The sequence below is a fragment of the Pantherophis guttatus genome, chromosome 5, assembly GCF_059756535.1.
Source record: "Pantherophis guttatus breed Tessera chromosome 5, ASM5975653v1, whole genome shotgun sequence".
Lineage (NCBI taxonomy): Eukaryota > Metazoa > Chordata > Lepidosauria > Squamata > Colubridae > Pantherophis > Pantherophis guttatus.
Window position 1 is genome coordinate 94,741,708 of NC_142067.1, and position 12,996 is coordinate 94,754,703.

The following is a 12,996-nucleotide window of genomic DNA, read 5'->3' on the forward strand; positions in this document are numbered from 1 at the left end:
TAAAACAAATTCAGATGTTAAAAATAGAGGCTACAATTCCAAATGCAACTACTGGGAAGTAAGTCACAAAGAACTTTAACATGAAAAATTATCATGTTATAGGGATGAAAGCTGGAATAAGAAAGGTAACGTTACTTGTACGCAATGCAAAAAAATGGGAATGGTTAATATAATACATAATAAAATAAAGTTTTCAATCCAAAAGTGATCTAGCACTTTTCACTATGCATGGATATCTCGATATATAGTACCTTAAATTGCTTGAAAGGCAAGAAGAGTCAAACAATAGCCCAACAGTTTATAATTTTCATTCAATAGCATTTCTACAATATAAGCAAAGATTAGTTGATTTATATAAAATAGTGTCTCCTATTCCCAACTCCAGGCAGTGGTTCATGATAATGCCATGATTTATGTTGTCAGAAGCTACAGAGAGATCTAGCAGGACCAGAGCATTGCACTACCCTTATTTCAGTCGCACAAGAAGTATCAGTGTGGTTTCAGAACATATCCAGGTCTGAAATCCAACTAAAAAAAAGAGTCAGATAAGCCATTTCTTCTAGGGTTTCCCATAGGATCCACCACCTTCTTAAGAACCTGCCCTAAATAGAGAAAATTGGAAACAGGATAATAATCATCTAATATTGCTGGTTCAAATGATGGGCTAGAGTTATAATAAACATATAAGTTTTCATCTATTGGGAAAGGTAGGGATCTAAACCATAGGTATCTTAGCTAATTTCCAACTCCATCTTAAGAAACAATTATTAAAACCTGTTTCTTTCATTATCATTCATTCGATTGATTGCATTAAAATGTTTTCCCGTATATCTGAAAAGATATTCTTGTTCTAGTCTGCTGTAATTGTATATCTCAGCAAAGACATTTTGATTGGACAATTATTCTCACTCTATTAAAGGAGCAGTTACCTAACTTTAGTTAATCTTCTAACAATATTCATGGCATAACATTTTATGGGTGAAAAAATGAAAAGGAACACAGTAAGCAATATTTTTCATCTCAATAAATTCTTGCCAAAGCTAAATTGCTTGCAGACATTTTCAAGAATTGTCCTATAGTACTGTACAAATGTGATGACTTTTCTGAAACTCTTGCATTGTGGCCTCTTTGGTGCACCATAGGTTTATTATCCTCATCAGTTCAATCGGTTTAGCTTGAAAAATCATCATTTTTGCTTTACTAAAACTTTTGATCCACTGATGAGTGCTGATGTGGATGCATAAAACAGTACAAAATTATTTATCTACTTTATCCTCTGTGGCCTGTCACTCCATGCTTGAGATTTCTTTTTGGCAAGTTCCATCCATGAGGGTTGATCTGGAGAATGACCAACCTTCTTAAGTGGCTTTACATCTCCTTTTTCAATTGGCAATGATGGCTGAGCTGCATATGGAGGGGAAAAAAGTTTCTGTTACGGTATTTCTCAAACCTGCAATTAATATCTGAAAATAAATATCTGGAAAATATGTGGAACATCCATTTAAACAACACCCCTTTAATATTTCTACCAAAATATTAATTCCTAGCATTTATTGAACATCGTTTTTTTTGTACTTCATGCTATATTGTAGCTTTTGTCACAGATGTATGGGTCACAAAAGTTCTTAAATAGAAATCTGAGTACTAAAATCTCCAAAAAGATGGCCGGCTGATGGTTGATGATACAGGAAAAGCAGAAGCTGAGGGAACAAACTCACTCTGGCCAATGAATGTAGGGAGATGTAGCAGATTATCTGAAAGATCTTGTGAGCTATCGGAGATCTACAGATCATAGCCTCAGAATCCTTTTTCTAGAAACTCAATGTTCAGCAGTATCTGCTAGCCAGTGGTGGGTTGCCCCCGGTTCGGACCAGTTCTATAGAACCAGTAGTAAAACTGGCGGGAGGCTCCACCCACTGACCCGGATGTCATCATAAGTGATCTGTGCATGCGTAGAAGCTTCTGCGGATGTGCAGAAGAGTGCGCGTGTGCACGAGTGAAGCAAGCAAGCGTGCATGGGCACGATGCAAACCGGTAGTAAAAGTAAGTAGAACCCACCCCTGCTGCTAACCCTCTTGAGATTCTACTAGGCAAGGCTGGATAAGAATTTTGTCTGTGAAAATAAACTATGAATACAATTTTTATATTGTCTACAAAAGTATTCTAGAAATAAATGTCAGGTTCATCCCATCCCATGCAGTCTTTTTAGGGAATTAATGTTTTCTAAACATAATAAAGAAAATAGATCTGTATAAATAGAATCTTCTACATAGGCCACAGAAACAAAACCTAGATTCTTCTACCCCTTCGGCAAGTGAACACTGGATCTTCAGTTCATCTGGATTTGACAAGATTCCATATATAACTGCATATACATTTACAGAAAGCATCTTTATACTCTTGATTATGTGTTTGAAACTATATATGAACAATGTCTTAATGGCCTGTAACTTAGGCACAAAATAATATTCCTATAAATAGCAAGTGAAAAGTACCATAGTAATAGTGAATGGGTCTACATATTATGTTAAGGCATGTTTTGTTTAACCACAATTTTCTTAATTATCCACAATTGGTCAAATTGATACTGCATGCCAAGCCAAAGCCAAAATCTATTATGGCTTAGTACAATGTGGGAACCCTACATACTGTGGAAAATAGTAATTCAGTATTTTGACAATTTTTTTTCATACCAGGGTTCTGATGGGATGACAAGCTATTTCTTAGTGAAGAGTCTTGCATTTCTAACTTCGTCTCTTTCTTTGTTTCTCCAGCAGAAGCTGTGAATGGGGAAGATGACACTGTGTTCTGAGGCAAATCTGAATGTTGCCTTCCTACTTCCTAAATAAAAGTACAAAGAGACAATTAGTAAAGTTTTAAATAATTAATTTGGAAAGAGAATATGAGTGGAGTTAAAACAACACATAGGTTAACAGCAGAAGTAGATCTCCTGCTCATCTTTGAAATTATCCTGTTACATATTACAGTTGCTGCACTCTTCACACATAATGGACTATGGAATTTATTATAATAAATTGATAATTGAAATTTAATCCGTGAACAAAGATCTCAGCTATTATAACCCTGCTCGAGCAATTAAAAGGAGTTGCTTACTCCTTTCCAAATTTATTATTTGGAGCCTTTTCAGTCCCAGTGGGCCTGGGATGGGAGTTACACATCCACTGCAGCCGTCCTTGTTCTCTCAGTAGCTTTTGATACCATCCACAGTACACCTCTGAGGATTGGGAGTGGGAAATGTACTGTTATAGTGGTTCTTCTCCTTTCTCCAGGGCCAAAGCCAGTTGGTTTCAGTAGGTTTAGTTCTACATCCTTGCTGGGTGGAATGCTTCAGGCTCTACTTTTCTCCCATCCATATTAAACATCTACATGAAATCACTGGGTAAGGTCATCCAATAGCATAGGTGATGACACTGGTAATATCCAGTTATCCAAGTACCTAAATGACTCTGTTAAGATATTTTTCAGTGTTTGGAGACTGTTTGGGTCAATTTTAGTAAGCCCAACTGGCTGAGTCCTTGCCCCCAATATTTTCTATCTAACTTTAAATGAGATTACACTCTTCCAGACAGTGTTGGTACATAATTGGGGGTTTTCTTGGACTCACGGGCCCTGCTTGAGAAACACATGGCAGCCATGGCCCAGAGGCCTTTTCAGAAATGTACTTGGTGTGCCAATTTCTAGATCATGCCTTCGTCATCTATAATGTGTGATGGAATGTAGTTGGGATTCCTAGGACAGAGGGAGCACATTGAGAAAGAATAAGAGGCAATTCAGTTCAGATAATTTGTGTGAGAGAATGAGGGTAAAGACAGCCCCTCCCTAATAGTTCCCAGAGTATATGTTTCATGTAGGGAGTAGTTTACTTCAGTTTCAGCAAGGTTCTCTCTATAGGTATAAAAAAAAATTGCTTGGAAGAATCACTGCGTAATCAACTTGGTTCTTGGGGCCTGACATCCTGTTCTATACATGGGACTGCCATTGAAGAGCATTTGAAAGATGCAACTACTTTGCCAGCAAAGATAAGTTTTGGGCATCTCATGATATGCTCATATATTACCAGGAGTCTGTGAACTGCACTGGCTCTTGATGAACTTCAAGATGCTGGCTGTCTCCTATAAAATCTTGCTGGGATTTTATTTGTGGGACTGCTTTCTCCCAATTGTTTCATTTCACCTCATCAGATCTGTCATGGTAGGATGCTTTGGGTCTTTCTATTAAGTAGTCCTGTCAGAACTCAGGACATCTGTCTTGTCTTTTGTAGCATCTGTCCTGTGGAACAATATCCCTTCTCCTTACAAAGTTCTGGAGAGCTCTCAGCTTTTAGTTTTCCATAGAGTGTAAAAGATCTGGCTTTTCCCTCAAACCTTGAAGATTGGTTGTTAGGTTTTTCTCGCCATGCACATTTATACATCTGAACTAGACTGTATTTTTCTCTGTATCATATAATATATGTGGGCATATGCATAATTTTTATTTAATTGTTTGTTTATTTATATTTTTCTCACGTCTATGTAGTGTATATTCGAGGTGGTGATCCTTTGAGACCTGTATGCAATGAAATTTCATTTTAATATATGGCCGATTAGTGTACATTTAAAGTGACAATAAAGTTAGTCTAAGCCTAGGTAAACCTGTTGGCTAACTTCTTGTTGTCTGTTACTGTTACTGAGAAGAAAACTTATTTTGGACCTTGGTGCCTTGTATATTGATGTAATGTAAAATTTTGTCATTTTTTTGCATTTCTGTTGGTGTTAGCCAGCCAGAGTTGCTTGGTGAGATGGGCAGCCACATAAATTATATACACCAAACAAGCATAGAAAAGTGATGCTTTTAAAAAGTTGTACTATTCATGCTAGGATGGAAAAATTGTGGTCCTGAACTACATGTTTAATAGTCATGGGAGTATAATTTGTGGCAAAGGAGACAAATTGTTCATTTCAAATATAGTATGTAAACTTTGTGTACTTAATGATTTATTTAGAGTTTGGGAGTACAATGTTCTCAACCTATTTTAAGTTTTTGCATAGTTTATGTGTAAATGAAATACACTCATACTTATATACACACGCTTATACACACACTAAAAGAGGTTCCCGCTTAGAATTAATTGTAAATTATAGATGCAAAACAGCATTTGAGGGAGTAAAAATATACTTCATATTCTTCAAAGATATTTGAAGAAAAAGCAAATGGATTGAGAGCAATGGGAAAAACTATAAAGTCATGGTTGGGTTGATCCCAAAAGAGAGGACAGAAAATAGATCAATATATTTGAAGGTCATTTTAATATTCACAAAGCTGTACAGATACAGAAGAAGGGGAAACGTATTTAAAAATGTCTCAGCTGAAAAACAGGCTGACCTATCCCTTATCACATTAAGGCAGCCACATTTGGAAAATTCAAGGTTTGGGATAGGTTGGAATAAAATTCAGCTGGAATTGAAAGTGGCAGGCCATAAAAAGAAGGATTCTCACAGCATCAACAAGCTTTGTATGATGTCATAAAGGTTTGTTTTCCTGCACGTACCTGAGATATACTGCATATATCTATGTGAATGCTAGGAAAGGAATGGTTTATATTAAACCATTAATAATAAAGAGTTTGGCTTATAAGGGAATTCAAATTCCTAACCAACCTGATCAAGCTGTAAGGAATATAAATTGACACACCATTTCCCCATAATTTTCCCATAATGTAATAAATAAATAACCACAGCTTCATGAAGAGATGATAAGACATCTGTCATTACTGGCTGAATTCTCAGAAGCAGAACAGGTTTAACTGATTTGATTCAAGGGTATATCAAGGCTTAGAGGACTGATCAACAAAACTAAAAGTTGTGCCATTGAAATGACGCACATCAATTAATCAGTGGTAAATTACATACCTCCGTTGTTTCCTTCTCTTTTATTTGTTTTTCTGCATCTGCTTTATCCTGTCCTTCTGGCTTCTCTTCTTTGCTAAGGTCTTGTTCAACAATCCTTTGCTTTTGCTTTGCTATGCTAATCCAAGCTGGCATATCAGATGTTCTTCCATAGTCTGTAGCAGTCACAGGAGAAGACACAATTGTTTCTGTTGACAGAAGATTTAGGAAGATTATTGTAAAGGGTTCTCCTTCTGCTTTAGAATCATCTTCCCAGGCTCAAAGTAAAAAAAGAGAGAGAGAAAACCTTTGTCTTGTAAACCTTAGGAATGGCTAGCAGATACTTCTAAGGAGAAACTTCCACATACATCAAATAAATTGCTCTATAAGTGGAGATGCCAACCTAAGAAATCCAGAGCTGATGTATATGTATCATTTCACATATCCCCACCCCCTGTCAAGATTAGAGTGCCCAGACTCTGTTGGCCTTTCACATGTTCCTAAAGATATGGTTCTGTCACAATGTCTGAGGATCTGAAGGCATGGCTGAACCCATGCTCTAGTCATATTAATTTGTTATGGGTTAATTTGTTTACACCATGGTTGCAAATTACATGTTTATTTTTATTTTTATATCACTTTAATTATTGTTAGTTGCCCGGAGTCATGAATTGAGATGTGCAGCCATATACATTGAGATGACTATGATGATGTTGATAATGTCACACCAAATAGTCACTGCAGATATAGTCAAAAAAATAGTTGCTTTCTTCTACAGCTACAGTTATTCAGAGCCAAAAGAAGTAAAAGAAGCCATAACTTCTGAAGTTCATAGCACTTGCCCCCTTCCAGAAAATGTCATAATGTATAGTTGCACCTATGATCTGGACTTCCTTTCAGGTCAGTTATTGAGATTTTGATAAATTCTTAACCCAGACTATAGTAAAGGAGATAATTCCCACTGATAGTAGAAACTAGAATTAAAGCAACTGGATGGGACTTGAGATAATTTCCATAAATAGATAAGAGCTCAGGAAATCTTGATCTGTGATCTACAGAGTAAGGGCTGTTCTGTTATGCCATTATCCCAGAACCCTGAAATTACATATTCTGAGCACCTTGCAACATGCTGTATGTTTTTGAGTCAGTCACAGACTACATGGTTGAAGGAGGAGAATGGCAATTTTGTACACAGTATTAGTATTTTATGTACTTTTAGATTTGTCTTCAACAAACTACCCACGCAACCAATTTACTATAAACATTTATTGAGCCCAGAATAAAAATGAGTGTGTTTGCATCAGATTTTCAATACACAAAAACATCTTAAGCTTTTATTGATATATTTATTAGATTTAGGAATAGCCTGACTCCAAAACATTTCTGGGTAGCTGCATGTATATGAATGAATCAACTGGGTACATACTGTACTATAGGACTTGCATTGTTAGGAGTCAAACTATTTCAGAATCCATTCTCCCTCTAATGTTCTTCTTAAATATCAAGGAAAACAGTGCCTTTCAAAGTAGAAATGAGAGGTATATAATAAAATACTGTTTTCTTAGCTTTGGAATCTTTATCAATACAAACCCAATAAACTTTTCTAAAACAAACAACCATTGTTATGCCAACTGAGCAAGAACTGCAACCTTGTTTTTGAAATATCTGTAGAATATCTGTGTTTGCCTACTATGGAATTTGTGCTTTGTTAGGGAAAGTCACACAGCTTATCATAAAACCACAAATCAATCAACTATATCTACACATGATGGGATTGAGGGAAAAAAACCAACTGCCTTCCATACAAACTTTCCATTCCAAGATCAGAATGAAAAAAAATTAGTACTTCTTCATTATTTTCTTCTCAGTTGGGCAAGAAGCTACCAGTCATATTAGATCTATAACTTTCATTTAACCCTCAGAGATTCACTATTCAACAAAAGCAGCTCTCGTTCTTTTGATATGTTTACAATAAAGAACTATTGGTTTAGTTTCAGAATGCCAGTCAATTATCTATTATAACTTAAATACTATTGTAATTTCAGCATTGTGTACATCCCAATGTTTACTTTTATTAAAAATTAAGTATTAAACTGTCAGATTAAACACATAAACTAAACACACAAATTATAAATAAATGTAGTCTTTGCTTGCAAATTCTACTTTGGAAAGTTGTTGAGAACAGCTGCTCTATTGTGGGAAAAGTATATCTAGTCCAGAATATTGCAGGCAGGTGTTACATTTTGCCTCCCATGAACTCTGAAGCACTTTGGAGGCTGAAATACTGCACAATTCATGGAGTAAGAAGCTAATGATATCTGGGAGAAAGAGGAGAAGAAGCTACCTATCTGTGACTATTCATCACCAATGTGTAACTTGTGATCTGATCTACTGTTTTTGATAATTATGTACTTATCAAGTAGTACAAGACCGGAAGACATGGAGAAACCTGGCCCATAGAATCACCAAAAGTCAGATACAATTGAATGGATAACATCATCATCATCATCATCATCATCATCATCATCATCACCATCACCATCACTTACTCATCAGTTAAGACTAAATGACCTTAGAAACAAATTTCATAAAGAAAAATAATAAAGGACTGAATTGGTTGAGCAGTACTTAGCATTTCTGCTGTTCAAGAACATCTGACTAACCATTATGGAAGGGAGTACATTTGGTGCCAATGTAGAAGATCATTGTATTTCCAGTTTAGTTACTTGTTTTGATCTCTCCTTCATATTAAGAAAAGGCTGGAACTCATTCTGAGCTAACCTGCTTGTTTTTCACTCTTGCTTGCTGCGGCCGAGGGGGAGGGGGGAGTCTTCACACAACTGCAAAGCTTTTTTTTATCTGTGAATGTCTCAGACTTTAGGTTTCCATCATGTTCTACCTGGTCAAGGTCAGGTGCTACAGGCTTGTGACCATAGAAATAGGTCCATGAAATCACGGTGCCAGGTTTTAATAAAAACTCTAATACTAACTAACCTTTATGCTGGGAGTTTCTGCACAGAGCCTAGCGTTGGATTCTATGGAAACTGATCATCCTTGGAGTATCCCTGCTGCCATTATTAAGGAGCTTCTGACAGTTTGCAAGAGATTTGGAAATCATTTTGCTTGGTGTGTCTGCTTTTTATATTATGCTTTAAAATTTGTTTTTTTAAAAAAATTAATAATAAAGCTTAAAATCTACCACTCACTGGTCTGCTCACTGTCTCTGAATCCAAAGAATCAATTGCCTGGGCATTTGATTACTGCCCTGACACTTGGCAAAACAGTAGATTAGATGGGCCTCTGGCCTATTCAAGCAAGATAACATAGAAAGTCAGCTTCCCTGCATCTAAACAGCATTCTCATTCTTCCAAATTGTAATACAGGGGTGTCAAACTCATGGCCCGTGGCCCAGATGCATCACGTGCTGGCCACGCCCACCCCCATTTTAGCGAAGGGGGGAAAAGTCACGATATGTCATATGACGACAATGTGATGATGCGGGTTTTACACTCCTGTTGTAATGCATTGCATTGCATTGGCACTGAGGCTAAGACCACACATGGTGGAAGTACATTTACATCTCTCCCCAAGAAATAGCATTTGATTTTTAAAAACCCAGGAACATGGATGAGTTGATCTCTCTCCTCTTTGCTTTTAAAATCAGCTTCACCTTCATTTCTCACCATTTGTATTTTGAACCTAAGATTGTTTATAACATTCAAATTCTGAGAGAAAATGGCAGCAGATATCACAGCTGGCAATGACTACCCTCGGGATAAGCTTATTATCTGCTTATTTTGGTTTCTTAGGGTAATAATACAGGTCACTTGAACAATTCTTGCTTTTCTTTAATCTGTCAGTCTAATGAGCTCAAAACCACTAACCTTAAAGGCATCCTGACAAAAATGGAGAATACTGGCATAATGTTACCTTTCTTGGATAGGTATTAAATAAAACAACTGTCTTATTGTAAGATGTTTTATGTATTTCTTTCTCTGTCATACATATACAGGTAGTCCTCGACTTACAAACATTTGTTTAGTGACCATTCAAAGTTACAACGGCACTGAAAAAAGTGTCTTATGACCTTTTTCACACTTAAAACCATTGCAGCATCCATCACATGATCAAAATTCAGACACTTGGCAAGTGACTCATATTTATAACGGTTGCAGTGTCCCGGGGTCATGTCTTCACCTTTTGCAACCTTCTGACTAGCAAAGTCAATGGGGAATCCAGATTCATTTAACAACCATCTTACTAACTTAACAACTGCAGTGATTCATTTAACAATTGTGGTTAGAAAGGTCATAAATTGGGGCAAAACTCACTTAACAACTGTCTCACTTAGCAACAGAAATTTGGTTGTTCAATTGTGGTTGTAAGTCGAGGACTACTTGTATATACATCTTTCTGTTGTTATATGTTCTTGTTTTGCTTTTAATGAGGAAAGTGCTTAGGAAATCATGCTGCAATATTAAAAGATTGTGTAACAACTCCCTAAATAAATTAACTGTCCACATTAATAATGCCTGAAAATAGCTACTGCAGGTGAAAGCCATCAGTTAGATAGGACCCAAATCTATCATTTAAATTATAATTATAATCTAAAAACCTTTAGATTAAATATTAGGAAGAACTTCTTGACTAGGCAAGCATTTTGAAATGTTCCATAAGTAAGATTCAAATTTCTATTTCTGTCTGTTAAACAATAAATTAAATATATTTGGATGCAATGGTCTCTCATAACACAACCAAATACTTTCATATACATCACATTAATGGCTTTCTGAAACTTGCTTATTTTAAACTTTCAGAGTAAACATTACAGTAAAGCTATAATCTGTGGTATCTAAACTTTCTGAATTTCACACAAATGAGTCTTAAGCAACGTTATAAATAAACACTGTTTCACTGAAATATACATACATAGTTCATCTTGATTATATTATTCAATTTTGGGGTAAGGAGTATTACAAAAGGGACTGAAAAGGAGAAATACCAAGCCAAATCAAATTTAGTATCTCTGTTTAGTATCAATTTTTGCAAGCCATCCTTACTCTTACATACACTGCTTTGTTTCTTTGTGTTTTTTTTAATTTCAATTTTTTTTGAGGATCTCATAAATTCCAGACAAAGATGTCAGAAAGGATCTTAGCGAGGAATTTCAACAGAAGAGACAAGAAGCAATATTACAACATCTGTAAAGTCATTAATAATGGGAACAAATACAGAAACACAAAGAAAGTGTTGTAAAAGGTCTTTCAACTCCGAAGAGGATTCCAACTTTGAATTGACGTTTTAAAGAATACAAATGGATAGATATTAACTGACTGTACAAAAATCAAAAGAAGGTGGAAGAAGTATTTTTAAATTTGTATGATAGAGATGTCTACTTCCAAAATACAAGCCCACCCACTCCTTAAGTCATTTCTGGATCCCAACTAGCTGGTTTCTGTCCCTCTAGCAAAATGCCTAAGCAACCTTGTTGAAAATGATATGAGGAAGTTTAGAAGAGAGATTGTGTGTGTGTAAGAGGGAGAGAGGGGAGGGAGGGAGAGAGAATAAGAATAAGAGCCTAATAGTACAGTGAACTAATGCACTGTTATTAACATCTGCTGCTTGCAATTACTGTAAGTTCAAATCTCACTAGGCTCAAGGTTGACCCAGCCTTCCATCCTTTCAAAGGTAGGTAAAATGAGGACCCAGATTGTGGGGGCAATAAGTTGACTTTGTATAAATATAAAAAAGTATGAAGGCTATTGCTTAACGCATTGTAAGCCGCCCTGAGTCTCAGGAGAAGGGCTGCATATAAATTAAAGGGAAAAAAAAGAATAAACCAATGCAGAGTTTTTGCTTGAGGGACAAATAATCAAATCAGTATACTTTGGACAGGTTATGTGAAGGACTAACTCTTGAGTAGTCTAGAATCTGAAAAAGGTGGAACAAGAAGAGTTCAACCAGCAGCAATACGGATAGACTCAACTATAGTAGTGATGTTACCCCATTGGAAGATCTGAAGGTTAAAGGCTGGAGACAGATCATCTTGAAGAAATTTCATCTATGTGGTCACCAAGAGTTGTGATCAGTTTGATCACACAAAATCTGTTTCCCACTCACTCACTCACTCACTCACTCACTCTCCATGTCTAAGTAGAGATCATTCCATCTAAAGCTTTATTGGATCACAGGTTAAAGATCTGAGAACTTTTTTTATTTAGAAACGGTGTAGCCAGAGATAGGTTCAATAGTTAGGCAGAGTAAGGAGATGATCAGCAAATATTGTTAAAGAGACCTACTCTACTAATCTGATTCCTAAAAAAGGATTTAAATGCTTTTCTGAGCTAAAGGGAACCATAAAATTTAATTTAATCTGTGCTTTTAGCACAGATTAAGCACATCACATACCTTGATGTTGATAAATATATTCCAGGGACAAGAAGTTTGACTAATTAATCTTATCAATGCCACCAGACATAGCTTATTCCAATCAATCAACCCAGTGTCATGTACCCTTTCAATACTTTTTTTTACTACTTCTCACACTGACATCTTCCCAAAATGCAGCTTTGTTATTCAGCCAGTGAATGTACAATGTCCCTTGCTTTTTTTTCTACTTATTCTCATCATCCTGCAACTGCAAGTAATTTTGATGGCCAAGACTCAATTTCAAAACATTTTCCTTCTTTTTATTTCACATGGCTAAAGACATTTTACTCCTCATTTTTTATCTTAAATTTCTCCAGATACGATTAAAAATCATTGTGATGTTGCTTATTGCTCCCCCTCCCAAAAAACCCCATGTACCTATTATTATAATATTTCTACTGGAATAGAATATTTTTAATTGAGGTAACTAGATATATCACCAAGACATACATACCTAAAGCACTTCTGTACACTTTATCAGAAGTGTCCTTGAGTATAACCCATGAACATATCTGGTAACAGCCAATATATTTTTGTTTGATACATACTGATATATATTTGCTTCCAGGTAGTTCCTACTATTAGCAGGCTTGGCTAACAAACTTAGCCAATTCCCTCTGTATTTTAATTCCAGTTGTTTGAGAATATGAGTGTTGGTTTGTTTCCCTCCTAACTAGTTACA

At 36.0% G+C, this 12,996-nt stretch overlaps 1 protein-coding gene across 3 annotated transcripts in view; it reads right to left on the bottom strand.

Annotated features, from left to right (window-relative positions):
* Positions 1–1,011: 1,011 nt before the first annotated feature.
* The window catches only part of CRACDL (CRACD like), a 45,714-nt gene continuing 33,729 nt past the window's right edge, over positions 1,012–12,996 (bottom strand). For all 3 annotated transcript variants that reach the window (XM_034431313.3, XM_034431312.2, XM_087895345.1), the window contains 3 exons: positions 5,910–6,094; positions 2,694–2,841; positions 1,012–1,404 (listed from right to left, as the gene is read on the bottom strand). In XM_034431313.3, coding sequence (XP_034287204.2) covers positions 1,265–1,404; positions 2,694–2,841; positions 5,910–6,094 — 473 coding nt within the window. In that variant the 3' untranslated portion in view covers positions 1,012–1,264. The remainder of the gene's footprint in view (positions 1,405–2,693; positions 2,842–5,909; positions 6,095–12,996) is intronic.